The sequence below is a fragment of the Crinia signifera genome, chromosome 1, assembly GCF_055691185.1.
Source record: "Crinia signifera chromosome 1, ASM5569118v1, whole genome shotgun sequence".
NCBI lineage: Eukaryota > Metazoa > Chordata > Amphibia > Anura > Myobatrachidae > Crinia > Crinia signifera.
This window is the reverse complement of record NC_139217.1, coordinates 424,126,526-424,154,396: the sequence shown is the minus strand read 5'-3', so window position 1 is coordinate 424,154,396 and position 27,871 is coordinate 424,126,526. Positions and strand designations below refer to the sequence as shown.

Sequence of the window (27,871 nt, the reverse complement as noted above, 5' to 3'; positions counted from 1 at the left end):
TCACTATAACCTGCCAGCTCTCGGCATACGCTGCAGATAGTACAGACAGAAGGGTTTTATATGTAAGTACACTTAATGTTTTTTTCATACACTTTTCTAGTCACCAGAAATTTGAATGTGTTGTATTTCATTAATAATGGTAATTTGGTTTTAATTGGAATTTTCTTAACCCTTGATTTGGCACATGCATATAGTTATGTGTTACCAGTTATTTATATAGCGCACACATATTCTGCAGCGTTTAACAGAGAATATTTGAACATTCACATCAGTCCCTGCCCCAGTGGAGCTTACACTCTATATTCCCTACCACATGTACGCGCACACGCATTCATTGTAGGGAGCCAATTAATCTACCAGTATATTTTTGTATAGTGGATATAGCTTTATATCTGTGGGCGTAATATTATATGTAACACAATGTCAGGCATTTAGTTACAGCAGATGAGACTCATGCTGCTTTCACACCGCAAAACCTGCTTAGACCCGGTATTTAGAACGTTTTAAATTCTGGGTCAAAGCAGGTTTATGCCCCTTTCAGACCGCACTTACTGAGAAGGTTTTGCGGTGTGAACGCAAACCCCTGTATGTTGAGCACTGAGGTCCCACTCTGCGCACATCTAATGAGCGGGACCGCTAGTGCAGTGAATATTTAATGAGCGGGCCCACCCCCTGCATATGAAATGAGCGGATCATGTGATGTCAGCTGCCCGCCCCCAAGAAGGCAGAGGCACGTCTGCATTTGGATGAGTCTACTCAGCATTTCTATGGGCATGCCCACCATTTTAAAACTGTAAATGACAGTAATGGTGCCCACACATGGTGCGATTATCGTGTGCGATTTGAACTGAGGTCATTGTATATCATTCCTCACAATAGACATTGCCTATGGATCTCCTAACAGGGGAGGAAATTGTATGAGGGGACCATCCTAAACAAGAAAGATACCTTTACATGAAAATAGGGACCTTGCATAAGGTCTCTCTGAGGGCACCTACTGAAACAAAGGAGGATATCAAGGGATTGATGATTGCTTGTTCACTGATTCTCCACTGCTGAGAGACATCGTATTGTCAGTCTCCTACTTTATGTCTGTCCAGGAGAGCGCTGAAGTGTGTTTCCATTTTTTGTGCAATTGGTAGTTTGGGAGTCTGGTGACCCCATGGTCACACATGCATCTGCCATCCAGGGTACAGCCTGTTTCCCATATTTATTTGTTTTTATGTAGTACAACAAACAGTGAAAAAAAAAATGACAATACTCGAAATGTTTAAAAAAGTATCAAAACGAAATGCATGATTATGATGCATGACACTATATAGTCAGACCAACAAAGGTATAGTGACTCTGCCTTAATGGCGAGGTGTCTTTTGAATTAATACATTCTGCCCAATTGAATCATTTAACGCCTTAGGGCTCACTGTGTCCAATCGCGGTGTCCGATAAGCCTCACTCTCTAAATATAGTTGACAACCAAAGTGCGAATTCCACCTTAAGTGCTGCTAGATAAATGTGCACAAAGTGATGATCCCAAGAACATCGCCTGAAGGTATAATAATGGTAATAATTAGTACACATACAACTGGCGCTCAAAAGGTGACCAAGAGTAATAATTCAAAGATATCACCCATAAACGGGTCAAATGTTCTCTTCAAAGTCCAGTGGTATGGTTAAATCCAATTTCGTGTATTGAATACCTATACAAAACCGCTCCCAGGATGAAATTCAAAAGGTATCCACGGCAAAGCAGCATACAATGGGTTTCAGATATTAGTCAGGTATCAGATGATTAGCCAGAGAACTTGTATACATATACTCCCAGGATGTGTAATGATCATGGGAGATGAAATAAAACAGAAAATAGTTTTAGTGCGGCACTTCCTAGTGGATCGTAATATTTGCATACTATTTGCTTACAATTCGATCCGCGATGAGATTTAGCACACCCCACTATCGACGTCAGCCCGAAGCGTGGCGAGCAGACGCGTCCTTCCGACCTGTTCATACCCTCACTATCCACGTGGACGTAGAGTTGATTTTATAAAGTGTGGCGAGTGCAGCGAGCCACCAAGCCCAAAGCGTGGGGATGCGGAAAACGAGCCCAAAGTGTGGTGAGCACAGAGAGCCCCACAAGGGGACGCGGAATACACTCCAAGTAATCCATGTCCCCTTGCGGGGCGCCTTGCGGGGCGCCCTGCGCTCGCCACGCTTTGGGCTGGTGTGGATAGTGGGGGAGTGCTAAATCGCATCGCCGATCCAATCGTATGCAAATCTTATGCGATGTTTGCATTCGATTTACATGCAATTTGCATATGATTTGCATGCGATGCGATCCGCAGGGATGTGCTGCCGTGAAACTACACAAGTAACCAAATACCTTTTTGAAAACTGGTATTTCAATTTAAAATGCACTTAGGAAATTGCATGTAACATAACATCCCCGGCAAATGCAGCAGGCAGATTCAGTTGGAAATGTCCCCAGGAGAACAACCCATCCAGAGCAGGAGGCGACCAAGGGAAAGCAAGGAGTCGGACCAGCCAGCGATTAGCAGGTTGATGAAGATGTGTCCTTGATGTTTAAAACATAACACATTTCGGAAAGAGTTCCTTTTTTATATGTGCTCTTTTTTTTTTGAATATTAAATTTTTATTGGGTCGGCAGAAAATAGACATGTACATATCGGGAACAGAGGTAAAACAGTGAATCTAACATAAAGTCGTTAAACACCAGATCAACTAATACAGCTGTCTGACCTACACTCTATTAGATATTGGTTAAATTAGACTGCGCCCCAAAAAATTACAGTTAGAATAACAGTGAGGGAAAGGGGGTCTAGTGGAGAGAGAGGGAGGGGGCAGAAGAAAGATGAGGAGCAGAAGGGGGGGAGACAGACACAAAAGGGGGCGGGAAGGGTATACATAAGCCCAGGTTGGGGACACTGCATGATGCATTATAAATTGTAAATATGTGCATGTTAGCAGTTTGGCAGGAGGGGTGGGGAGTGAAATGCGGTATCGTCCCAAGCCACGCTAGAGGAAACTGGTAGGCCCTGAGCTTCTCTAAAGTCCATCCATTTAAGCCACTTCAGGTGTATTGAGGAGGCTGACGAGGAGTAGCGTACATTTGCCGTCTCATAAAGAAAATGTGTGTGCACCTTGTTGATGACGCCTCGTAACGAAGGGGTTTCTGCCGATTTCCATAGGAGCCCTATAGCGGCTTTCGCTGCAATCAAGATATGTTTTAGAATGTAGAGGTCACCTCCCGTAACCACACTGGTGTAGTGGAGCAATGCTGTAATGGGTTCTAGCTGGATCGTGTACTTCATCACTTTCCCGATCAGGGAGGATATTTCCTCCCAGAAGGGCCTAATGAGGGGGCATAGCCAGAATATGTGCAGGATAGACCCCGTATCCCCGCATCCTCTCCAGCATAAGTGTGAGACCTCGGGCCAAATAGCGTGGAGGCGAAGGGGGGTGAAATAGGCCCTATGGCACAACTTAAAAAACATCTCTGAATGCAGTAGACATTTGGACATTTTAAACCCCGAATGTAGGATAGAATCCCAAGTTTCCTCGTCTAGTGTGATATTAAGGTCGGACTCCCTCTTAAGCTGGGCGGGGAGTTTCCCTTGTTTCGATGATGATATCAGGTGATTATACCATCTGGAAACTCCCCCTTTATGTGAGCCATTCTGTAATCTGGAGGCGATGAGAGTGGGGGCTGGCAGGAAGGGGTCCGTGCCCTCCCTTAGGGCGGATAACCAGTGTCTAATTTGTAAATACTTGAAGAAATCGCTCTTGGGAAGCCCGAACCTCTCCCTCAGCTCTGAGAATTGTATCAGTGACCCCCCTTGGACCAAGTGTCCCAGATCTGAAATGCCAGCTTTAATCCATACATCTAAATTTAGGTTGGGGATCGTTTTTGCAATAGCTGGAAGGGAGAGGTTGGTGCTTGGGAGAGCAATCTCTCTCACATATCCTGAAATTCTGGCCCACACCTCCAGAGTCGCCCTCGTGGCCATACAAAGCTCCGGCTTTCCGGGGATGTTTTTAATGGGGAGCCAAAACATGTCAGTAAGAGGGAATTGATTCGCCATGGTTTGTTCGATTAAAACCCAGGGTTTCAGGTTCTGAGAGTTAAACCAGTCCCCAGCTTGACTCAGGAGACAGGCCTGTCGGTATGTTTCTAAATCAGGGTATCCTGCTCCTCCCAGGTTCTTAGGTAGAGCCATGGTTTTCCTTGATATTCTCGGTTTTGACCCCTTCCATATATATTTAGTGAATAGAGCGTTAAGTTTACAGAATAGCGACTTGGGGAGGTTTCTGGGGATCGCGCGAAATAGGTATAGGAGCTTAGGGAGCAGAATCATTTTGGACGCCGCCAACCTGCCCAGCCATGAAATTTCATGAAGGGACCATTCCTTAATGAGTTTTTGAAAAGAGTTTATGAGCGGGTTAAAATTACACTCTATTACGTGAGCGTCTCTTGCGACTTGTACCCCCAAGTATTTAATGGCTCTCTCCTGCCAGGCGTAACGATATGCATCTTTAAGACGAGCTACTGTGGCTAGAGGGATATTTACCGGTAGGGCTTCTGTTTTGTTTGTGTTCAATTTATAATAAGAGACCGCAGAGTAAGCGTCTAATACTTTATGCACCGCTGGTAGGGATTTCTCCGGTTGCAAAAGGCATAGAAGAACATCGTCTGCGAATAAGCAGATCTTGTGGGAGGTGCTCCCAATCTGCGGGCCTAGGATGTGGTCATCTGTTCTGATTTTAACTCTCTAGGGGCTCCATCGCGAGGACGAAGATTAACGGGGAGAGGGGGCACCCCTGTCTGGTACCGTTGGATATTGGGAAACTGGAAGAGAGGCAGCCATTAACGAACACCCTCGCAGACGGGTGGGAGTAAAGGGCAAATATTGAGTCTAGGAATCTGCCTCCCACACCAAAGCGCTTCAGCACTTCTTTTAAATAGCCCCAGTGAAGTCGATCAAACACCTTCTCTGCGTCTAGTGACAGCAGCAATAGGGGGGATTTAGTCCGATCGCACCTCTCCAGCACATTGAACACTCTACGGGTGTTGTCTGGGGCCTGTCTCCCCGGCACAAAGCCCACCTGGTCCCCCCCCACCAGGAATGGGAGGAGGGGGGCCAGTCTGTTCGCCAGCAGCTTGGCGTATAGTTTTAAGTCCGTATTTAATAGTGCAATAGGTCTATAGTTTTGGACCGAGGTGGGCGGTTTACCGGGTTTAGGGATGGTCACAATCCGGGCCTCTAACATTTCTCTGGGGAATACTCCCGACCGGGAGGCCTCGTTGAAGACGCTGGTCAATAACGGGCTCAGTTCATATTTGAAGCATTTATAGAAGTTAGTGGGGTAGCCGTCTGGGCCGGGGGCTTTATCTTTGGGTAATCCGTCAATGGCGGTCTCTATCTCTATTTTGGACCAGGGCACGTTGAGGGCCTGCCCCACCTCGGATTCCAGCTCTGGCAAGCTAATACTGTCAAGAAAGGAGGTGATCCCTTCGTTCGTCGGCTGGAGAGTGTGCGAGTCGGAGTTCAAGTTATATAATTTAGCATAGTAGTCTGCGAAGGTGTCCGCCACCTGGAAGGGGTCGACTATTCTAGCTCCCTTGGAGTTGATCAGGAGGTCAACCCTATTTTTAGCTCTCCTCCCCCTCAGTTTCCTCGCTAGCAGCCTCCCCGCCTTGTTACCGAACAAGTAGAAGCATTGATTCAGCTTTTCGACATTTTTCTGGACTTCTCTAAAGGAGAGGGCGTTAACTTTATCTCTAGCTCGGGTAAGCTGTATACCTAGGTCCCTGTCCAGAGGGTTAGTTTTATGTGCTGCTTCTAATCTAAGGAGATCTTCATCTGCTACTCGCCTCTTGTTCTCCTCCGCTCTTTTTACTCTAGCTGCTGCTTGTAATGCTGAGCCACGTACGACAGCTTTCAGCGCGCACCAGTGAGTAAAAATACTAGTGTCCTCCGGGTTATTGACAGTTACATAACTAGTGATTGAGTCTAAAATCGTTTTCCTGGATTCCAAATGGGACAGAGCCGAGCGGCCCAGGCGCCACGGACCCGGGGGAGCCCTGAATGAGCCCAGATCCCATACCAACCGCAAGGGGGAGTGATCCGACCAGGAGGTAGGCAAGATCTCGGCCCTAACTACGGAGGCCAAAGACCACCTATCAATCAAGGCTAGATCTATTCTCGAGTACGATTGGTGGGGATGTGAGAAAAAGGTGTAGTCTCTGGTGTTTGGGTTTTTAGCTCGCCAGGCGTCATGGAGCTCATACTCATTGATGAGCTGTTTAAATCTCCTAGAAGGCCCTTGATCAGAGTTACCTCTATTGTTGGGGGTGCGGGATCTATCTATTGCTACATCTGGAACTAAATTAAAGTCTCCCATAATCCACAGCGCACCCTTAGAGTGTTCCTGTATTTTAGAGAACAGTTTTCTACTGAATTTCAGTTGCCCTGTATTGGGAGCATAGCAAGAGACTATGGTCACCTCTATCCCGTCCAGGAGACCCACCAGGACCAAAAACCTGCCCTCTGGATCGGCATATTGTTTTGAAACGGAAAATGAGCACTTCGCTGATATTAGGATGGCCACTCCAGCTTTTTTGTGAGGGCCGTCAGCGGTATAGCAGTGAGGGTATTTGCTATCGCAGAATCTGGGAGGGGCTTTCTTAGCAAAGTGGGTCTCCTGCACGGCCACAACATGAGCCTTTAATTTATGAAAATAGGATAGTGCCAACTTCCTCTTGTTGGGGGAGTTTAGACCTTTAGCATTTAATGAGATTATATTAATCATTACGTGGTAGTTTGGTGTGATGTAACCTGCCTTTCGTCAGTATCAGTACGTGTAGCCTGTCTAAATATCTTGCAATCATCAATATCCCACAAATCCTGAGCGGTTGGAGACGAGACAGGGGGGACCCGAGAGGGGTGTAGACGCAGGGGAAGGGGGGGGGGGGGGGAGGAAGGGCAGAGAGAGAAGAAGAAGCCAGAGGAGAGAAGAGAAAGAGAAGAAAGATAACATAAAAGAAAACTAATAGCAACTCCACGGGGAGTTGTAGTGGGAGACCACAACGTGATCTTCCCATCAGAGAGATTTGGGGGGGGTAGTGGTCCTAACCCCCATGAGAGCACATGTACATAAATGAGCGTCGCCCTGTATTTAGAAAATGGGCTGTTTACACTCGCACAGATCTTAGCTAACAAAATATCTAAATAACAATAGTAACTAACTAGGAGACAATATAAGGCTATATACCCGGACTAGAGGATAAGCCATAACGAGTCAATATATTCTAATCCAATAGACTATGGCTTATGAAACAGAATAAAGCATTTGTCTTAGACCTGCTAAAGAGTCGACTGATCGGTTTTAGTGTAAAGGGAAATAAATAGCATAACAACTATATTAACCCAGTCATTCTTAGCTACTAGAATAACTGTATACGTTACTCCACCAACTAGCAGAGTATCCAAATAACAATAGTAACTAACTAGGAGACAACATAAGGCTATATAACTGGGCTTTAGGATAAACCATAGCGTATCAATATATTCTGATCCAATATACTATTGCTTATGCAATAAGATAAAGCATTTGCCTTACAAAATTGCTAAAGAATCGATTAATCGATTATAGTGTAAAGGGAAATATATAACATGACAACTAGATTAACCCAGTCCTTCTTGGCTACTAGGATAACTGTATACGTTACTCCACCGAAGACCAGTCCTGCTGAAGTCTTCGGGCTGGAGAGGCCGCAGGAGGGGGTTCATGCAGATCATGCAGTTTCCATTTCGCCAGCAGTTTCATGCCTTCTTCCACCGTGGTAATGGCTATTGTGGAGCCCTCCCTTTGGATGAGGAGTCGGGTTGGGAATGCCCAGCGGTATAGGATGTTGGCCTTCCTTAAAGCTGAGGTGACAGGCTGCAAGGAGCGTCTCTTTAGCAGGGTGGCTCTGGAGAAGTCACCGAAGAGCTGTAGAGGGCCTAGTATTGCTGCGGAGTCAGCCGAGGGTCTCGCTGCCTTCAGGAGGGCCTCCTTGATGTGGAAGTAGTGGACGCGCATCAATACATCACGTGGGGCATCCTCCGGGGCAGATCTTGCCTTGGGAAGTCTATGGACCCTGTCCAACAGGAGGTCAGCAGTGGAGACAGATAGTAACAGTTTCCTGAAAATGTCCAAAACATGATCATTAAGGCTGCTGTTGGATATGTTTTCAGGGATGCCCCTGATTTTGAGGTTGTTCCTCCTAGACCTGTCCTCCATATCCGTAATTTTCTCGCGTAAGGCGCTCACTTCTTCCTCCAGTGAGGAGTGAGAGTCAATTAACTCGTTGTGGGAATGCACCATCTCCTCCATTTTGGTTTCTAATGCATCCGTACGGTCCCCCAGGTCATCAATTGAGCATTGACAGGATTGCAATGACAGGCGTATTTCGGACGACACCTCGTCCTTCATTTGGGTGAGCAGAATCTTCAGGTTGCCCACTGTCAATGCTGCATCGTCTGGGATCTCGGTGCGGTGCGAGGGTCCCGGTTGGGCCACAGGGGAGGGGGGCTGACTTTCCGCGGGGGGAGCTGCCTTATGGGGGCCAGCTGGTGATACGCCAGGCCCCTGCCCACCCCCGGAGCCTCTAGGTGAAGGCTTAAAGAAGGGGATCTGGGGCACTGCTTTAGTGACTTTACCTCTTTTGGGAGGCATGGTGGGCTTGTGTGTGGAAGGAGGGCAGAGAACTCAAATCAATGAGGGCAGGGGGGTTTATGGACGGTCAGAAGGCACTCAGATTTGCATATGGTACAGGGCAGCTAACTGTCTTAGCTAGCTAGCAATGTGCCTCATGGGGGGCAGACAGTTAGATCACATGCCAGGTGGCATTGCCAGGGGGCCAGCACGGGCCATGGCGAAGTAGTTGACGAGAACGCTGGTGAGGGGCTTCTGCCAGAGATCCCTGTGGGTCACTGTCGAGGGTCTAACTTTATCCTGGAGAGCCCAGGCTGTACATATCCCGGCTTGGAAACTGTGCTGTGCAGGGCCCACTTTCAGTGAAACAGTAGGCTCAGTTTGCAGCAGGGTTGTGAGTTCTGCTGATGGACAGCGCTGATGGGTGGTGAGTGGCAGGGGGTTCAATGGGGGGACCCAGAGAGGACCAGGTATAGGGGGCAGCAGGGGTCCCAGGGTGGAGTGGGGACACGAGGTGGCTGAGGAATGGTAGTGTGCGCACGCCAGGGGGGCGCACAGCGTCAGCCCTGTTCCCCCTGCGCTGCTGACAGGCTGTGGAGGGGAGAGGGGATCTAGGTACTCGCCTGCTCCCCCCCGCTTCCACTCACCGCCGGCTACTGGTCTCCTGAGCTCCGTGCGGAGTTTCAATAAAGATGGCGTCCTGGCGTCTCCCGCCGGCTATCGTTCAGGCCGCGGTCGGGGTTGCAGGGCAGCTCGGGCAGGGGAGGACGCCACCCCCTGCTTCCTCGCTGCGTCAGGTCTCCTCTGCTGGCTCTCAGTCTTCCGCCGGCTGCCTTTGCTTGGATCCGGACCGCCGCTCGCCGCTCGGGTCGGCGTTGAAATCGAGGCCCCGGCTCCGTGCTGCAGCCTAGGCCGCAACCTGCAAGTGCCTTCAAAAAGGCACTCCGGCTCCGCAGCAGTGGCGCACAGTCACCGGAGACCGGGGGGAGGGAAAGGCTAACGGCGGGGATGATTTCAGGGACGGGAGGGTAGGGAAAAGGACCCTTTTTAGTGGAGAAACTCAGGAGCTCCCCGCAGCACGTCTGTACTGCTTGCTGTCCAGACCACGCCCCATATGTGCTCTTTTTATATGTGCTCTCTGTAATATCTGTATATCTGTTTTGTATTAGCTGGTTGAGTGACATAGATGTCCTCTTTGAGAGCAGCAATTGATCACTTGTGGAGATTTTGGCTAATGGACAATTTTTACCAAGCAATTCTGACTAAGCAATTTTGGGAGAGATTTTGGCTAGATGCACTGGCGATTTTGTCTAAGTAATAATAGTCTATGATCCAGTCAAAATTTCCCTGCTTGCACAGTCAATCTATGCTAAGCAATCTATGCTCAGTGCCGGTTTGAGGTACCGCAGCACCCCAGGCGGGGTGGGGGGTTGGGGGGGGGGGGGGGGCGCTCCGGTGCTCACCTGCCCCCCCAGCCGCTGTGCAGGAGATGGGGGTGCTGGTGATTGCGTCAGCAGGCCGCCGCTGTCTCCGGGGGGTGGGGGGGGGTCGCTGCGGTGCTAAAAAAGAGTTGATACAACAGCGATTTTGACTAAGCCATTTGACTAAATGCATCAGCGATTTTAACTAAGCGATGTTGTCTATGGGCGATTTAGACTATACTAGAATTAACATACTTGGTTAGTATTCATTGCAGATCGCCTAGTGAATATCTCCCTCAGCAGAGAATACCAGTGATTATGACTAGACAGCCAGCGATCTAGTCAAAATATTCCTGCCTGGCAACTTTTTTACTAGGCGATATTATAGGGAGATTTGTCTAACCTTAACAGCGATCTTTACTAACCTTCTAAGCAATTTTGTCTATGTAGTCAAAATCGCTTAGAAGGATTGCTCCATGTGTACACCCCAATATTGACTAAGCAGGAGAAAAATAGGGAGATTTTGGCTAACCTATCTAGTCAAAATCTCACTGTGTACTCACCTGCACATTGAATAATTGGATATATTGTGCTCCCTATTTTTATGTGCATCACTGGGCCTGTGTCTAAATAGATCACATGCATCCAGTGATACACGTAAATCCTTTTTTATATTTGTGGGAGGTACAGATTGCCTATGTTCCAATTAAACCCATGGTATATATTAAATGTAACTAAAACAGAGACAACTTAAACAACCTTAAAATACATATAATAGAAAAATCAATAAATGGTCTTGTCCCATGCAAGAATAGCAGCAGCCTCTGTACTACTTAGATTCTGGGACAGGACACAGGAGCAGTCTCTGAGTGGGTGAGATGCAACAAGCAGCCAAAGCTCTGAAAATCCACATAAGCACTAAGCCTGGAATACGATTCCGGAGCTTGGATGTAGTGGGCAACGCCATCTTCAGTTTGGCCTATGGTCTTCTATCGTGGCTCCCTGCTGTGAGTAATACAACTGGATCCCTCCCAGCATCCTCCACAGCATTATCATCACTTGACGCATGCACAGATAGGACTCTGGGTCTGAAACCCAGAAATTCCAAGCAAATTGCTGCATTCTGCCCAGTGTCTATCTAGACCCCAATTCTCTCATTAGAGAACATGTTACACATGAGCCAGGCACTCAGGTGGGAAAGAGGAGACATTTGGATTCCTGGATCACTTACAGCTTTTTCCTCCTTCTATCTCTCCTATGGTTGGGAATCTCCATTGGATGCTCATAAAACCCAATACAGTACTCCTGTATTTCTGCCTGAATGCTGTCCTGCTCAAACACTGGCTTTCTAGTTCTGCTGCTGCACAAGGGGGAGAGCTAGTGATGTCAGTGTTCCCTGGATAGTTTGCACCCCTGACATGGGGGACGAGGGGGGGGGGGGGGCAAGGGTACAATATAATTTGCACCCCACTACCTTAATCTTGCTACGGCTCAAGCTAGCACATATCACCATTCAGGGGTTTGTTAAACCACTTTGTGACCTGGTCAGTTGCTCGTTATGCTCCTTCTCTGTGACACCTGTCATCTTCTCTGTGCTGTCAACAGTGATACTGTCTGTGGCTTAACTACATCCAGCTGATAATATAGATCAGATGATTGAGGTCACAAAAAAGGAGCACAGTGATCAGCTTCACAGGTTACAGGGGAGCTCATCGGATCATCGGTTCCGATTGGAAGTCAATTTTATTTTTTCATATTACATTTTTATTTCCTTTGTTAAAAGTCTTAATAAAAAACACAGGGTAATCACAGTAGCTGGTTCTGGTCTCTGCCTGTCATCATACAGGAAGAGCAGAGTAAGGGAGGGAAGACTCTTTAAAGCAATCTGAAGGTGGCATTATTATTGCAAGGGTCCCCCTCTGTAAAAATCCTGCATTTGCTGATTGAACCCCTGCACTAGCATGCGAGTGGATGCTTATACATCTGCTTGCATGCGGCCGCATGAAGGAAAAATCATTTGATGGTCGCTCACCATCTAATTCTTTTTCCTCCCTTCGCAGATAAAAATTAGCATAGACTTACTTTTTTACTGCCCGGGGATAGATAATTTGGGTGCTGATGTCATGTGATGTCAGCTGCCCACCCCAAGCAGGCATGGACATGCCTGCATTCACAGCTGTATGCCCAGTGTTTCCATGGGCGCACCCACCTGTTTTGTGGGCGCTCCCACGGTTTTTGTGGGCACGCCCATCAGTTTTGTGGGCACGCCCATAAGATGCCAGGGCATACCCCAGAAACTGCCCCCTGCCTGCCCCCTGTCCACTGATCACTGAGCAAACGCTTCCCCCCCCCCACCCCATGCGAGTGTGAAACTTGCCAAAGGCGTTTTCTCCAGGGTTTGCACATGCGCATATTCACGCATGCACAGACCCCCAATGGGGCCAAATTCAGAGCTGACAATCAGGTATGAATCATGTATGAATCACTTCATACATATGAACAGTGGCGGCTCCAGAAGAGGGATTGCAGCACAGTTTAAAATTCAAATAGGGGAGTCTCACCACCTGCCACCAACTGCCATTCCAAACTGACTCACTGGCAGTGGGTGTGGCTCTCCTATTTGAATTTTAAACTGTTCTGCAGCCCTTCCTCTGGAGCTGCCACTGCATATGAATATTTCAAGTTATTAAATAATGTGATCCTTTTTTTAAACTTCCCGTTAAAGCTTTTCTTTTCCTTTTATTTTCACGTGATATACCTTGGTAAATAATTACATCCTATCTTATTTATATCATGCCATCTTGTTCTGCTTCTATGCTTCTCAAAGACATATTGTCCCAAGGACTATACTTGCAGTGCAATTAAATGAATAATGCCAGTTAAAGCGTATTCTTTTCATGGGTTGTATGGAGGCATTAGAGCAGTATTCTTCAGTAATCTAAGACTTAATACCTTGCCAGACGGGTTAGCATCTTGATACTGTAATAACAATGAATAAATGTGTTTGTTTGCACACCAGTCAGTATGGTTGAGATCCTTTCTTGAAATGAAGAATACAGAACAGTATTCTGTCCCAATTTCCTGGTGAAGTCCCACTTTTTAAAACGTATCCTTGGAAATGTTCCTATTTTTATACCATACCAACTAAAGATGGAGCGCCTCTCAGCCAGCGCCAGGGCTCTCCAGAATGCCCCCCGCTGGCGATCGGTGGCAGAGAGGCGCTCCATCTGACTGGGACGAGCGAGCGTCTCAGTTTTTGACCGGTTGGGGACGTGAACCCTGCCCATCTCCTCTTCAGGGAGACGACCAGGCTTAGGGAGGGAGGGTGTGGGGAGGCGGCGGGGACTGGCGGACAGCAACGAGGACCAACGGGGAGCTCCGTCAGAAGGGGACATGGGAGCTGATGGGGGCTGACGGTTGGCGATAAGACTGCCGGACCCTCACTGAATGACAGCGGCTCCGTCTGTATGATAGTAGTATAGGTTGTAAACTTGCGAGCATTTATTACCATTTGGATTGTCTGTAAAAACACAAAGGAATTTGCAATACTATATAAGAACCTGTTAATAAATAATATAAATATATAATAGCAGAGATTCCCAATGGGAGTGGTTATGGCTGTGCCTGAGAGCTTTTGCAGATTATTGCTCTCTCCTGGCATAATTCACATATTAGGTATAGCACTGCCCTACTAGGGAAAAATCATTAATCACTATGAATCCGCAAGAGGGGAGGTTATAATAATTGCCCCAGAACAGATAGCTTTTATATACAGGTTTTAGTAAGTTACTAAGGGCCTGATTCAGACCCCACAATGCCAAACCGGAGACTGCAAACTCTAGAATGCAGAGTTTGATGTCCGAAATGGCGTTCCGGGCTTATATGTCCAGGAGGGGGGGGGTTCCTGCGGCGTCTTGTCCGGGGGGTTACCTGTTATAGTTATATAGTATGACAACATCACCTACTATAACCTTTACCTTCTACTATCCCATGACTTTTATACAGTGAACGCATTGTCAGCACTTTGTTGGATAGCGGCTGCCATCCACCAATCAGAATCCTGATAGCCATTCACCAGCTGACTGCAGGCCATAGCTGCCTACCCTCCTGCATTCTGCAGGAGACTCCCTGAAATAGCAACAATCTCCCTCTCTCCCTCATTAGTCTAGAAATCTCCCTCTTTTCAGCTAGCCCACATTACGCTGTAACATTTTTGGGGAAAAAAGGAATGAGAGATAGATATATTTACATTGACTCATCAGCAACATTTCCAAGCACTTTACCAAGTATAGTAACTCTTACTAGATGCTTTGTGGCTCATCTACATTTGGATCTAAGTAATTTTACAAGATTCCTCTCAGATGTAGCAGTACACACCCACGGTTCTAGGTGCCACATTCTCAATCTCTTTTCATAATCTCTCCATACAGTATATGGCACTAGACACGCCTCTTTGGGTGGAACATGACACGCCCCCTCAATGTTGCCAATTATAATCTCCCTGAAACTAGTTTTCAAAAGTAGGCAAGTATGTTGCAGGCTGAGAGCAGTGGCGTAACTATAGAGGGTGCAGGGGATGCAATTGCTATGGGGCCCGGGGCCCCAGCAGGCTATCCCCTGCACCCCCTTTGTTTTTCTTTTCAGTTTTTATTTAAATATTGCAGCTCAGGCAGTGGTGGCCGTGATGCCGTCTTCTAAGCTATTCAAGCAGTGGTGCTGGGGAGCGGTGAGCCCAGGGCCAGGAAGCAGTACAGAATGGCACCGCCTGGGGAGCAGTGGAGCTCAGTGCCGCCCGGGGAGAAATAAAGGACCGCGCCGCCCGGGGAGCAGTTAAGCCCACACTGCCCAGAAGGCAGTAAAGCCCAGGGCAGTGGCAGCAGAAAAGCCTCACGGACGGGAGCAGAGCAGGGGACCACGGTGCTGGGAAGCTACACAGCCCAGCACAGAAGAGCACTCAGGGGAGCCCAGTACCAGTGAAAGGAGCTGGTGAGTTCATTTGGAGACCTGCCGCCACTGCCAGGGGGAAACCAGTCGAACCCTTTCAAACCCCTCGCCACTTAGCACAAATCTCTGCATATGTATGTGCTCCCCATGGGAGATCTGGACACAGGAAAATCGCCTACCCTAAATAGCTTAGCAAAATTGCTTAGCACACATCTCTACGTGTGTATGCCCCTTTACTCTCTCTCTCTGCCCCTTCCACTCTATCACCTCTTTCCCATCTCTCTTGTTCCTCCCCCTCTGACAGTCTCACCCTTCCTTTGATATTGATGAGCTGGTAACAGTAACTAATATTAGTTCATCAGGACTCAATGTGATTGTGGGAACATACTGTACCATGCATCATATTCCCTGCATATGCCCATACTTGTGGGAGAGTTTATATTTCCATATAGATGTAGCTATCAGAGAGCGTTAAACATAAGTAATTGGTGCCACTATAAAGCCCTTCTTGTGAATCTGATACAAGCTGACCTGACCACAACTATTTCTCAACAGCTTTCACAATAAATATAATATCTCCAAGCTAGATATGTAATTTGTATGGAAACAATTAACTGTTTATTCTTCCATTGTGGCGTGGATAAGTGATATATATATATATATATATACAGGTCGAGTATCCCGTATCCGAATATCCGTTATCCGAATTATTCCGAAATACGGACATTCCAGAAAGTGAAAAAAAAAAAATTTTTTGCTAAAAACTCACTGGGGACATATGTAACAGCATCACTGAGGACATGATATGTAACTGGCACTATATATGTGCAAGACAATGATTGCTTGGCATTCAAATTCAGTGCTGAGATAGTACACACATTTTGTTTCACGTTTTGAAACCTTGTTTTTTGAACAATTAAAATATGTTTGTGTGTATTTTATGTGGTAATAAAATATATTTGTGTGTATATTATGTGTTTATACAGCATAAATGCAAGATACTTCAAAATACATCATTGAAATATTAAAATATTCCGAAATACGGAATAATCCGTTATCCAAAATTCTCCTGGTCCCGAGCATTTTGGATACGGGATACTCAACCTGTATATATATATATAAAAAGGTTTGGTGACCTGATGAAAATACATAATCAGAGATACAGTATCAGCGCTTCTTTATTTTCAGCAACTGCTCTACCGGACTGTCAGCCAGGGACCAGCAATGTGATGGCATCAAATAAGGTCTACCCGGCGTACCAGGTGAGATACACACTTATTACCAGATTCTCTGACTCCTACAAATAGGTACAACATCCCTGCGGTCACGATCTTGGCAGTCAGACTGACAGCTGAACCCTAACAGATTTATTTTCAGTCTTCCCATATTCCTTCCCCTACACACGAAGCCTAGCCTTAACACCTCCCCTGCAGCCTAGCCTTAACACCTCCCCTGCAGCCTTCAGGATCCGTCCAGTTTTATGACTGTCAGGATCCTGACTCCTGGGTTTTGACCGTATCCCTACCAATCATGTATAGAAATAATACATGTGGGTTGGTTGCTGGAAGCGAGGAAGACATTCATTATATGATGATTGGAGGAGGCTTTTGAAGTCAGCAAAATATAAGGAATCAGTTACATAATATAATTTTTTTTGATGAAACAAAATTTTTAACTGGACACACACTGGGTGCAATTTCTTTACCAATTTATTTATTTACAGTTTCTTATATAGCGCAGAAGATTCCGTTGCACTTTACAATAGGAAGTTATTGCTAATATGTACACACAATATCAGGCGCGTGTCATTAATGACCCTTTGCTGTCCTCTGTGCATGCAGTTAAATCTCATGACAGATTGACTCTAGGTTGACAGTCATAAGGTTGACCACTATTGGTTGACAGTGAAAAGTTCAACAGGGTCCAAAGGTCTACAGTGAAAAGGTCGACAGTGTAGAGCTCGTAAGTTCTAGGCTAGAGCATTAGTTGAGGTTTCCTAAAAGGTCTAGAACTGTGATGGGGCCTACACAGGCAGCGATGCTAGATCAGGCAGAATGCTTCAGCTTAATCGCTCAGCACACAGCGCTGTGTCAGTGCTGTGTGCTGAGCGATCTGTCCGGGCCAGTGTTCTCGGGTACGAACACATGCACTGACGTGCGTGCTGGATATTTATCGCCCAGGCGATAGTGATGCGCGGGGCCAGGCATTGCTATCGCTATGGACCTACACACGGAGCGATGTAGGGGCATTTTCTAAGCAATCTCGTGAGGTCACTTAGAAAACGCCTGGGGAGCCCTGTGTGTGTAGGCCCCATTAGAGAGAATAATGAAAATGTTGTACCATTGAACATAAATGACAAATAGCCACGTGACGTTTTCTACTTTATCTATGTGTTTATCTCTACAACAGGATTATGATGCTTTCTCGGTTTCAACAGAATGGGACTCTAGAAGATCTGTGGCATTTCAGAATGAAAAAGGTGAAACGTTGGAGCCATGTTTGTCATTTATACACGCTGGTGGGGGTGTGTCTTCTGATCTGGTTATTACGTCTGACTGCCAAATGATTGTGTGAAAACTGTGAGCTGATACTGAACAAATCTAATCATCAGTGTGTGTGTGGCATCAGGGACATATGATCTATATAATAATCCTCCGTCCCATGACTACCACCTCCATCCAAGAACAGTGGGAGCCAGCGCATGAGCCACCACCACACAAATGGCTTCCACTGCTAGATCCACATGCCAGACAAGATAGGGGCGAGATAGATCAGGGCGGACGGAGGTAGGCAGGATGGGGCAGATGGGGAGGTGCAGCGAGCAGACTGAGGCATATGTCCAGTTACTTTACTAGTATTATATAGTTGCTGTAGCTCCTTGCAGCAATCAGGATAGACACACTTCCCGGTGCTAGCACCCTGCTGGCCCCCGTCTCTCCTGATGTTGCCCTGGGAACATATCATTTAATGTGTATCCAGCTTTAGGTCTTTTATAAGCAGACAGATCGCTTAAAAATATGGCTAATATCGCCCTGTATGTATACCCCCTAACTCTCTCTGCACATGTTACATCTGCCCCACCTGCAGTGCCCATGGTTTTGCCCATTATGAAAACAAATTATCCCTTAGATCTGAATTGGGCAAATGCTCATGTTTTATAGTCTTTACATTTTAGAAGCTCCTTTATAATTTATTGTATCCTTGTGGTGATAGCGCTTCCAGGATTGGTCAGTGTATTATAGGAGGGGTCTGGTAATTACCTACATGGGGGCAAATATGCAAATGTTTACCTTGTAAAAAGATGTAATGGATTTGTCTGTTTATTTTTCCAGATTCTAATTGTTGCTGCCAAAGGAGATGCTTCTGCATCACTGGTATCGTACTGCTCACCCTGGGAGCCATCTCAGCCTTTATCTCTTTAGGAGTCATCTATGGAATACCAAAAAATCAAGGTACGAGTCCTTTAGTATGTGGTTCTTTCCTTTACTATGTGGTTCTTTCCCTTACTATGTGGTTCTTTCCTTTAGTATATGGTTCTTTCCTTTAGTATGTGGTTCTTTCCTTTAGTATATGGTTCTTTCCTTTAGTATGTGGTTCTTTCCTTTAGTATGTGGTTCTTTCCTTAAGTATGTGGTTCTTTCCTTAAGCATGTGATACTTTCCTTTAGTATGTGGTTCTTTCCTTTAGTATGTGGTTCTTTCCTTAAGTATGTGGTTCTTTCCTTTAGTATGTGGTTCTTTCCTTTAGTATGTGGTTCTTTCCTTTAGTATATGGTTCTTTCCTTTAGTATGTGGTTCTTTCCTTTAGTATGTGGTTCTTTTCTTTAGTATGTGGTTCTTTCCTTTAGTATATGGTTCTTTCCTTTAGTATGTGGTTCTTTCCTTTAGTATGTGGTTCTATCCTTTAGTATGTGGTTCTATCCTTTAGTATGTGGTTCTTTCCTTTAGTATATGGTTTTGTCCTTTAGTATGTGGTTCTTTCCTTTAGTATATGGTTCTTTCCTTTAGTATGTGGTTCTTTCCTTTAGTATGTGGTTCTATCCTTTAGTATGTGGTTCTTTCCTTAAGTATGTGGTTCTTTCCTTTAGTATGTGGTTCTTTCCTTTAGTATGTGGTTCTTTCCTTTAGTACGTGGTTCTATCCTTTAGTATGTGGTTCTTTCCTTAAGTATGTGGTTCTTTCCTTTAGTATGTGGTTCTTTCCTTTAGTATGTGGTTCTATCCTTTAGTATATGGTTCTTTGGATTTTTGGGGGATTTTGAAATATTTTTTTTCATACTTACTTGGTCCCCTGGTGGTGCCATGATGGTCCCTCGACGTCCACGGTGGCCTTCAGGATCCTCTTCAGTGGCATCTCCAGTCCCAGGGGTGCATTGCGGGAGTGCGCCGGTGACATCATCGGCTCACCCGTGCATTCACGCAATGCACCTCTGGGAACGGAGATGCCGCTGAACAGGATCCCTGAGGCCGCTGTGAACATCAGGGAATGAGGTAAGTATGAAAAAAGGGGCGGGGGATAACAAACAAAAACCGAAATATTCTGAAAAGCCACGGTTTTGGGAATATTTCGGTTGTAGGAATACACGGATAAAGGAGACCCGACATGTATATGGTTCTTTTTTTTTTAGTATGTGCGTATTTACTTTAGTATATGTTCTTTCCTTTAGTATACTGTTCTTTCCTTTAGTATGTGGTTATTTACTGTAGTACAGTATATGGTTCTTTCCTTTAGTACTGTATGTGGTTCTTTCCTTTAGTATATGTTCTTTCTTTTAGTATGTGGTTCTTTCCTGTAGTATATGTTCTTTCCTTTAGTATATGGTTCTTTCCTTTAGTATATGGTTCTTTCCTTTAGTATGTGGTTCTTTCCTTTAGTATATGTTCTTTCCTTTAGTATGTGGTTCTTTCCTGTAGTATATGTTCTTTCCTTTAGTATATGGTTCTTTCCTTTAGTATGTGGTCCTTTCCTTTAGTATATGTTCTTTCCTTTAGTATATGGTTCTTTCCTTTAGTATGTGGTTCTTTCCTTTAGTATGTGGTTCTTTTCTTTAGTATATGGTTCTTTCCTTTAGTACAGTATATGATTCTTTCCTTTAGATTCTTTCCTTTAGTACTGTATGTGGTTCTTTCCTTTAGTATATGGTTCTTTTTCACCTGGGCAAAGTACAGAGTTAATACTATATAATTTGTAAATTCCTATTAATTGAAAAGCAGCCTCATCTTTATTTGCCATAAACTGATGAAGTATGCTACCTAAATATCATCAGTTATTGTAGAACAACAAGTTCCAGCATGACCTGCCAGAAAGGGTTGTGTAACTTTGGCATATAGGGCCTAATTTAGACTTGAATGCAGGACAAATTTTCTCTAAAAATGGACAAAACCAAAATCTGGTATGGGTCATAGGGTCAACGGTAACTAAATTGACAGTCAATAGGTCGACCACTATTATGGGGTCACTATACCTGCAAGGATTTAGAGGAGCCCAATTATTAGTAATTGCATACTCAATGTTATCTGGGTGTAATATAAGGAGCTTGTCCCTGCAGTGTGATCATAGAGGTAGCGGCAGTCATGTGCGGTCACTCTAACCATACATGTGCTGCCGGTATTACCAGGGAGGGTTCTAGAGGAACTGACTAAAATTGCTATCTGTAGCCCCTAGGCTGAACGGAGGTGTTTTGGGGGAAGAAACCACATATATTTAATGATAAATGTGCCCCATAGTGCGCTGTAGGGTGGATTACATCATGTGGGGATAACACAAAACACCATTACTACAGGCTTTTCTTCAATACTACATAGCAGAAACTAGCACAGATGTATAATGCTCACTCATTCCATTTATGAACATAACCATACTGTTGCTTTCTGTTTTACTCCCTCCTCAGACTTGTACACACGGGAGTGCAAAACATCATCAGGGAATGCCGGCTTCCTCTGTGATGATCGAACCACATGCATAGGGGCATCGTCATTGTGTGACGGGAAAGTGGATTGTGACAATGGAGAGGATGAATCTAGAGGATACTGTGGTGAGTATTCATTGTTTGTAACATTTTTAGTTAATATGGAATATTGCATGATCATAGTATGCATAAAAGTTAACTTTACTATAAAGACCTGTGTTAGATCTAAATGATCATATACCGTAAATATAATACGTTAAATGCACAATGGTCTATAATACAGGGATGTTAATAGAGAAGTTTCCTATGCTGTAAAACAGGGGTAACCAACTCCAGTCCTCGAGAGCAACCATCAGGTCACGTTTCCCAGACCACCTACGTATATGGTAAACAGGTGTAGTCATTACTCACTGACACATTTTAAAGGATCCACAGGTGGATTTAATTACTTAACTTGTGAATCTGTGAGGAAACCTGGAAAACATTAACTGATGGTAGCTCTCGAGGACTGGAGTTGGCTACCCCTCATAGCTGCCTACCCGCCTGTATTCTGCAGGTTCGACTCCATACTCGTCCAGGCCACGCCCCCCGCGACCAGCAATTTTTAGCCATAATTAGAGGAGCATGCTCCTGCGACCAGCGACCATGAAGGTCTGGCAGCGGGAGCGTGCTCTCAGCGATTTATCTCCCACAGCACATGAAATCACTGCCAATATGGTCGCTCAGCGGCCATATTGCCAGCGATATGTGCTGAAATTGCCCCGTGTGTACACAGCTTTAGAGTAATCTTTTTTTTTTTCTTCAAATCAAACAGGCAATTTACCTAATAGTCTTCCAGAAGGCTTGGTGTACAAGTGTGCAAACAGTCGATTGTGGACATACACTGACAAACTTTGTGACAACAGGAATGACTGTGGGGACTGTTCGGATGAAACAGGTATAGTCTACTCTGTCTTTAAGTACAAAATAAGAGCATATCTCCCAACATGACCTATACTGGACTTCCCTATTAATGTTCCAGGAAAAGAGCATTCTTGTCCTCCTGGGTAGGGTTACATTGGGAGGTATTATAAAAGTACCATTTCAACCAGCACAGAGGACACAGGGCCAGATGTATCAATCTTCAAAAGTGATAAGACTGAGAGTGATAAACAGTCAGCCAATCAGCTCCTACCTGCCATGTTACAGGATGGGTTTAAAAAATGACACGTAGGAGCTGATTGGCTGGTTGTTTATCCACTTTATCACTTTTTGAAGCTTGATCTGGCTCAAAGGCAGGTGTGCAGTTTGACTGGAGAGCATCGCTCCAGTCAAACTTCTCTATGCTCCAGTTAAACTGCCAATGTCAAAGCATTACACAGGTGTAATAAGGGGGAACAGAAACCTCTAATGGAGCAGAAGGGTAAAAGCGTCTTTATCTTGTTTTTTTTTTCCCACTATGCACTTACATGACCCCCTTAAAGTGTTTTTACATCATTATGACAACACACTTCATAGACTTCTCTGTTTATCCTAGAATACTGCATGGTTACATTCATTACTTGGACAATTCATGAGAGTACATCATGGCTGCCTACCTGACCCTCTCCTTCAGGGAGAAAATCCTCTGTTGCTGGACTTCCCTGGTAATGTATGATTGCCATCCCCTGTGGGGAGCTAATTGGTAAGAAAGACGTGTCACCACAGGGGATGGCAATCATACATTACCAGGGAAGTCCAGCAACAGAGCATTTTCTCCCTGAAGGAGAGGGTCAGGTAGGCAACCATGGTGTACATGAAAATCTGGGAGGTTTACATTTTTTTTCTTTCTTTTTGTATTACAAAGTTTTTATCCCAGTACTATAATTAGACCCGTCTCAGGTATCTGAGTGGATGAAATATTGCTGCTCATCTTACTGTAAATATGCATTCTTTACCCCTTTATTGAAATGATCCCTTCCGACAAAATTAAATCTGCTTTCAGATCAATAGTGGGTGCCCTCATTAACTACCTGGCATTTGGCAATGAACCTCGTAAAGTCATTATATTGGCCTCTATATCCATGCTCTTATTCACAAAGCGTACCTTGCCAACTACGGGTGTGTGACTTCACAAAACCAAGTGTACCTAGAATTTGACAGTGGATAAGAACCATTCAGCCCACCTAGTTCGACCTTTTTTTACCCATATTGTTACCCTTAAACCCTATTTGAGCCTTATTTCTATGTAAGGATGTCCTTATGTCTATCCCATGCATGTTTAAATTGTTCTACTGTCTTCTACCACCTCTGATGGGAGGTATTCCACTTATCCACTACCCTTTCTGTGAAGTAATTTTTCCTCAGATTTCCCCTGAACCTCCCCCCCCCCCCCCCCCCCCAGGGTCAGTGCATGTCCTCGTGTTCTAAAACTTCCGTTGGTACTTGTGTATTTTCACGGCGGCACCTTACACTATGCTATCTGCATAGCGTAGTGTCCCAGCGGCAGCCCTGCGTAGTGTCCCCTTCAGGCAGCATAGTCATCGTACTGTCCCCACGAGCTGCAGCTCTGTCCCCGGCAAGCCTAGTGACCGCCTCTCACACAGCGCTGGTAACCGCCAGATCCCCTGCGCTGGTGGACACTGGCAGAGAGGCGCTCCATCTGCCTGAGAGGCATGAGTCTCTCAGTAATTCGTAAAGGACGCATTTGCCAGTGCCATATTACATACTGGCAAATGCCTCCATTTCAAACCCCCACTATGCACGTCAGCCCGAAGCATGGCGAGCCCCGCGAGGGGACACGGATTACACATCAAGTAATCCGTGTCCGCTCACCACACTTTATAAAATCAACTCCACGTTGACGTGGATAGTGGGGGTATGAACAGGTTGGGAGGACGCGTACCTGGCTGACGTGAATAGTTGGGGTGATTCAGGAACACATTCACACCTGTCATGTCAGGCAGGTTAAAAATGGTCAATGGTTCCCACACGCTGGCTGACTACGCTAACTGCGTAAGCTCCGGCTAGCCACGAACAGGTTGACTACGGGAACACGATGCTAATACTGACGGGGATGCTGACTGAGCTGGCTGTGGGACAAGACGCCGATATTGACAGGGACGCTGACTATGCTGGCCGCGGGAACACTACGCTGATTCTGACAGGGACACTACGCTGACTATGTAATTGCCGCCGTGAAACTACACAAGTACCCTTCCATTAATTTAAAGGATGTCTCCCACCTGTACCTTGTTAAAACCCTTGATATGTATGAAAGTTTCTGCCCCCCTTTCTCTTCTCTGCTCCAAACTATTCATGTTGAGATTTTTTAGCCTAAACAATAAAAAATACAGAAAAGTCCCAAGGCGCTATAAAGTCCTTGCAGCCTCAATTCCGAAAGGAGGACCACTCAATAATCCTCACTTGCAAGCTATTCCGGAAAAGATCCAATGATGTGATGAACTCAGGGTGGGAAACAATAAAGAAGAAAACGTGTATAAGTGACACAAAAAAGCAAAATGGTGGGTGGGGTATAGGGAATCCCAGCAACAAATTTCATACCGAGACTCACACTGAAGTGATGTGCTTTAAGTGCGTAATGGTATCTTTACGGGTACACCGACTGTGCTGTAAACAGTTGCTATGGCATGCGTACCATAATCCCTGGTAAAATGAAGTAATAAAGTGTGTAAAGGTATCTTTTCAAACTTTCAATCCGAATGCATGAAACCGATCACCCAACATGCACTCAGGATGGCACAAAGGATGGCGTACCGTACTCACTGCGAATGAAGGCAATATAAGAGATTTTTTAGCCTATCTGGGTATGTTTTGTGATGAAGGCCATGTAGCATTTTAGTTGCCCTTCTTTGTACTATCTCTAGAGCCCAGCCAATGCAGATCTATCAGTGCACCTGCATGTGTGAACAGATGACCTAGCACCAACCTGTCACACTGGGGCAAATTTATTAAGCTCGGTGAAGTGATAATGTGTCTGGTTTTTATCACCGGCCAATCAGCTCCTACCTGTCATTTTTCAAAACAAGCCTGTAACTTCACAGGATTGGTGATTCTAGCTTATCAAATCAGACCACTGATTGCCAAATAAGTCTTTAAAACATATACCCAACCATAGACTGTAGGGTAAATGCATCAGACCTAGAGGAAAAGTGAAGGTGTTGTACATAGCCCAATCATATTCCGCTTTTATTTTATAGAATGTACTAGATAAATTATATCTGGTTGCTGTTATTTTCCTGCACAGACAAATAGCATGAGAAATTAATTTTTTTAAAGGACTCCATTTAATGTTTTCTTGCATATTCATTTACTCTCAGCTACGCGTTGCCCTCCATGTCCAGGATGGAGATGCAACACTGTGCACTTTGCAGACTGTGACTGCATCTCAAAGAGCCGCTGCCATGACAACATCCAGGACTGCACAGATTGGAGCGATGAACTATCCTGCTGATCAGACCACATGCAGGAAATGAAAATGACATAGATCTGTGCCGAAACTGTTCTAGAACAGGAATTCCGACATCGCTATGATAGATGAAGTCCACCGAACAGCACTCATTTAAAAGAAAAACATTAAAATCTATATGAACTCTAATTTGCATCTATTTCAATGTGTACAATGGCCTATAAGCTGCTCCACTGAAAATATTTTTTTATGTTGACCAGCCTTGTACTGTACTTATTATAATAATTTGTAATTTTTTTCTCTTCAGAATGTTATTTGTAATGGACTAATTTACACCATTATGAAAAATTGTCTTTATCAAGTAGTCTCCATCTAGCTATGGAATAAGATTCCACTGTATTTGGATAAGCGTACGGCAACTGACTTCAAAATTCAAAAGGTTCATGGTCATGAACTATGCAGATTAGGCTATAGTAACTATGGGGCATATTCAATTTCAGTCGGAACTGCCATCTTGTTGAAAAGACAGTAGTTTCCGACTAGAACAGATCAGAAAGTTGGAAACTAGGTGGATTGGTGGAATAGCTGCCAATCCACCTGCTTTTTTCTGAAACAGGCAAAATCCGACATGTTTTGGCTCCGTTCCCGACAATCTCAATCTGACTTTAAATGTCGGATTGAGGCAGGGAGGACGGCACTGGGTGAGCAGCAGTAGCTCACTGTGCGCCATCCTCCCGCTAGTCTCTGGCGTCACTAACCAACCCGCCACCAGGCCAGGTGAGAGCAGCTCCAGTCGACACGCTCACCCGGTACCCGGTGAGCGTCAATCAGCTGCATTGTATAGGTAGTGTCAAATCCATTCCGACAAAAGAATGTCGGAATGGATCCAACATTAATTGAATATACCCTCATGTGGTATAGTGGCCTGTTCCAGAAGCACCAAGCTTCAAGAAGTGATAAAAAGGAGAGTGATAAACCACCATTCAATCAGCTCCTAACTGCCATGTTACAGTCCGGATTTGAAAAATTACAGGTAGGAGATGATTGGCTGGTTGGTTATCACTCTCCACTTTATCACTTTTAGAACCTTGGTGCATATGGTCCTTAATGTGTTATAGCTATATATATATATATATATGTATATATATCCGTTTCTTCTTTAAGCTTCTGCCTTTTCTATTTGTTGGTATTGTTAGATGGATCTTATTTATTTTTATGCTTTTATAATTATTTATGAGGCAACTGCAGTTATAAAGGTTTACCTGGAGTATTTTGTCTGTATAGTGAGTATATGTTGAAGCTGCCACAATAAAATAAAAAGTTACCATATTTAAGGTATCATTTGTTTTAATTGATATTGTCAAGTGATTCTGCAGTTAAAAAGGAAAAAACAAACAAAAAGGGAACATAGTTACTCAAGGCGCTTATTAATAGTGCTCTTTATGGGCATGTCCAAACTATGGCCCTTCAGCCATTGTGAAACTACACATCCCAGCATGCCTTGCCAGAGTTTTAGTATTTCCTAATAGCCAAACTGTGGCAAAGCACGATGGGACTTGTTTCACAAAAGCTGGAGGGCCAAAGTTTGGACATGCCTGATATAAGTGGTTCCCAACCTTTTTTTCGCTCCTGTACCCCTTGATTAGGCATTTCATATATGGAGTACACCTTCCTCTCAATTTCAAATGTCCACAGTACGAGTGGAAGTGAGCGTATCCTTATATTAAGTAGTCCACGGTCAGGAAATGGGTTCCTCCTTGTCTGGCTGCTGGCTGTGTACGGTCTCCGGGTTTTCCACGAATGCCTGTAGCATACATGCTGCTGCTGCTTCCTCCACCCATGTCAGCGCAGGAGATGAACACTGATGTCTGAGGGCAGCTCTCCGCTGAATGCTGGGTAAGCAAAAACATGAGATGCTGATGATGGTGCAGACAATACCGGAAGTACCACAACGTAGTCCATCACTACGGTAATGGGAGACATCTACCTTCATCGAGAGACTTCTTCCGACATTACCAATATTATTTTCAAGTCCCCCCCCCCAACCAGTATGCAGTGTACCCCCAATTGGGAACCACTGCTCTATAAACTCCTCCTTTACTATTTAACTGTAGTAAGTGTAATACTGCTTTTGGAGTATTTAAATCCAATGGAGACATTTTTTGGGGGTAATTTTGTTTGTCTATAACCTTGAGATGTGTTGGGATCTTTTCCAGTGTTGTAATGTATCCACTATATAGGAATATTTATTATACACAGGGGAGGTCTGGGCAAAGTGGTTAAGGTGGGCAAGGATGTTACTTAACGCAAACATATCAATCCAAGAATATACATTATAATGTAGTTATTTTCTCCAATTTCTCCAGTTTGGTTTTCAACAAATTTTAATTACAAGCAAGATCCACATTTTCTAAACATTTCTTAATACACCGGAAGATTATGAAGGTGTAGTTTGTGGTTTTATATATTCAGTTTATAGATCCACGCTGATTTACTAAGC

The 27,871-nt window shown here is 44.9% G+C and overlaps 1 protein-coding gene across 2 annotated transcripts; it reads left to right on the top strand.

The window, feature by feature from the left end:
* LOC146031718 (low-density lipoprotein receptor class A domain-containing protein 1-like) lies at positions 1 to 26,652 on the top strand. 2 transcript variants are annotated; one of them, XM_083158457.1, is made up of 7 exons: positions 1 to 62; positions 16,266 to 16,339; positions 17,487 to 17,556; positions 18,410 to 18,529; positions 20,967 to 21,110; positions 21,799 to 21,921; positions 25,283 to 26,652. In XM_083158457.1, the coding sequence occupies exons 2-7, from the start codon at positions 16,307 to 16,309 to the stop codon at positions 25,414 to 25,416; spliced, it is 624 nt and encodes a 207-aa protein (XP_083014583.1). In that variant the 5' UTR covers positions 1 to 62; positions 16,266 to 16,306; the 3' UTR covers positions 25,417 to 26,652. The 2 variants fall into 2 exon arrangements, with proteins under 2 accessions (XP_083014583.1, XP_083014584.1); XM_083158458.1 differs by lacking the exon at positions 18,410 to 18,529.
* Positions 26,653 to 27,871: the final 1,219 nt, after the last annotated feature.

What these genes read in the sequence shown, in the direction of transcription:
- LOC146031718 (XM_083158457.1), top strand. Translation starts at nt 16,307, where the DNA reads ATGGCATCAAATAAGGTCTACCCGGCGTACCAG. An exon ending in AGGTCTACCCGGCGTACCAG is followed by an intron (nt 16,340 to 17,486) that starts GTGAGATACACA and finishes TCTCTACAACAG; the next exon opens with GATTATGATGCTTTCTCGGT. An exon ending in GGCATTTCAGAATGAAAAAG is followed by an intron (nt 17,557 to 18,409) that starts GTGAAACGTTGG and finishes TTATTTTTCCAG; the next exon opens with ATTCTAATTGTTGCTGCCAA.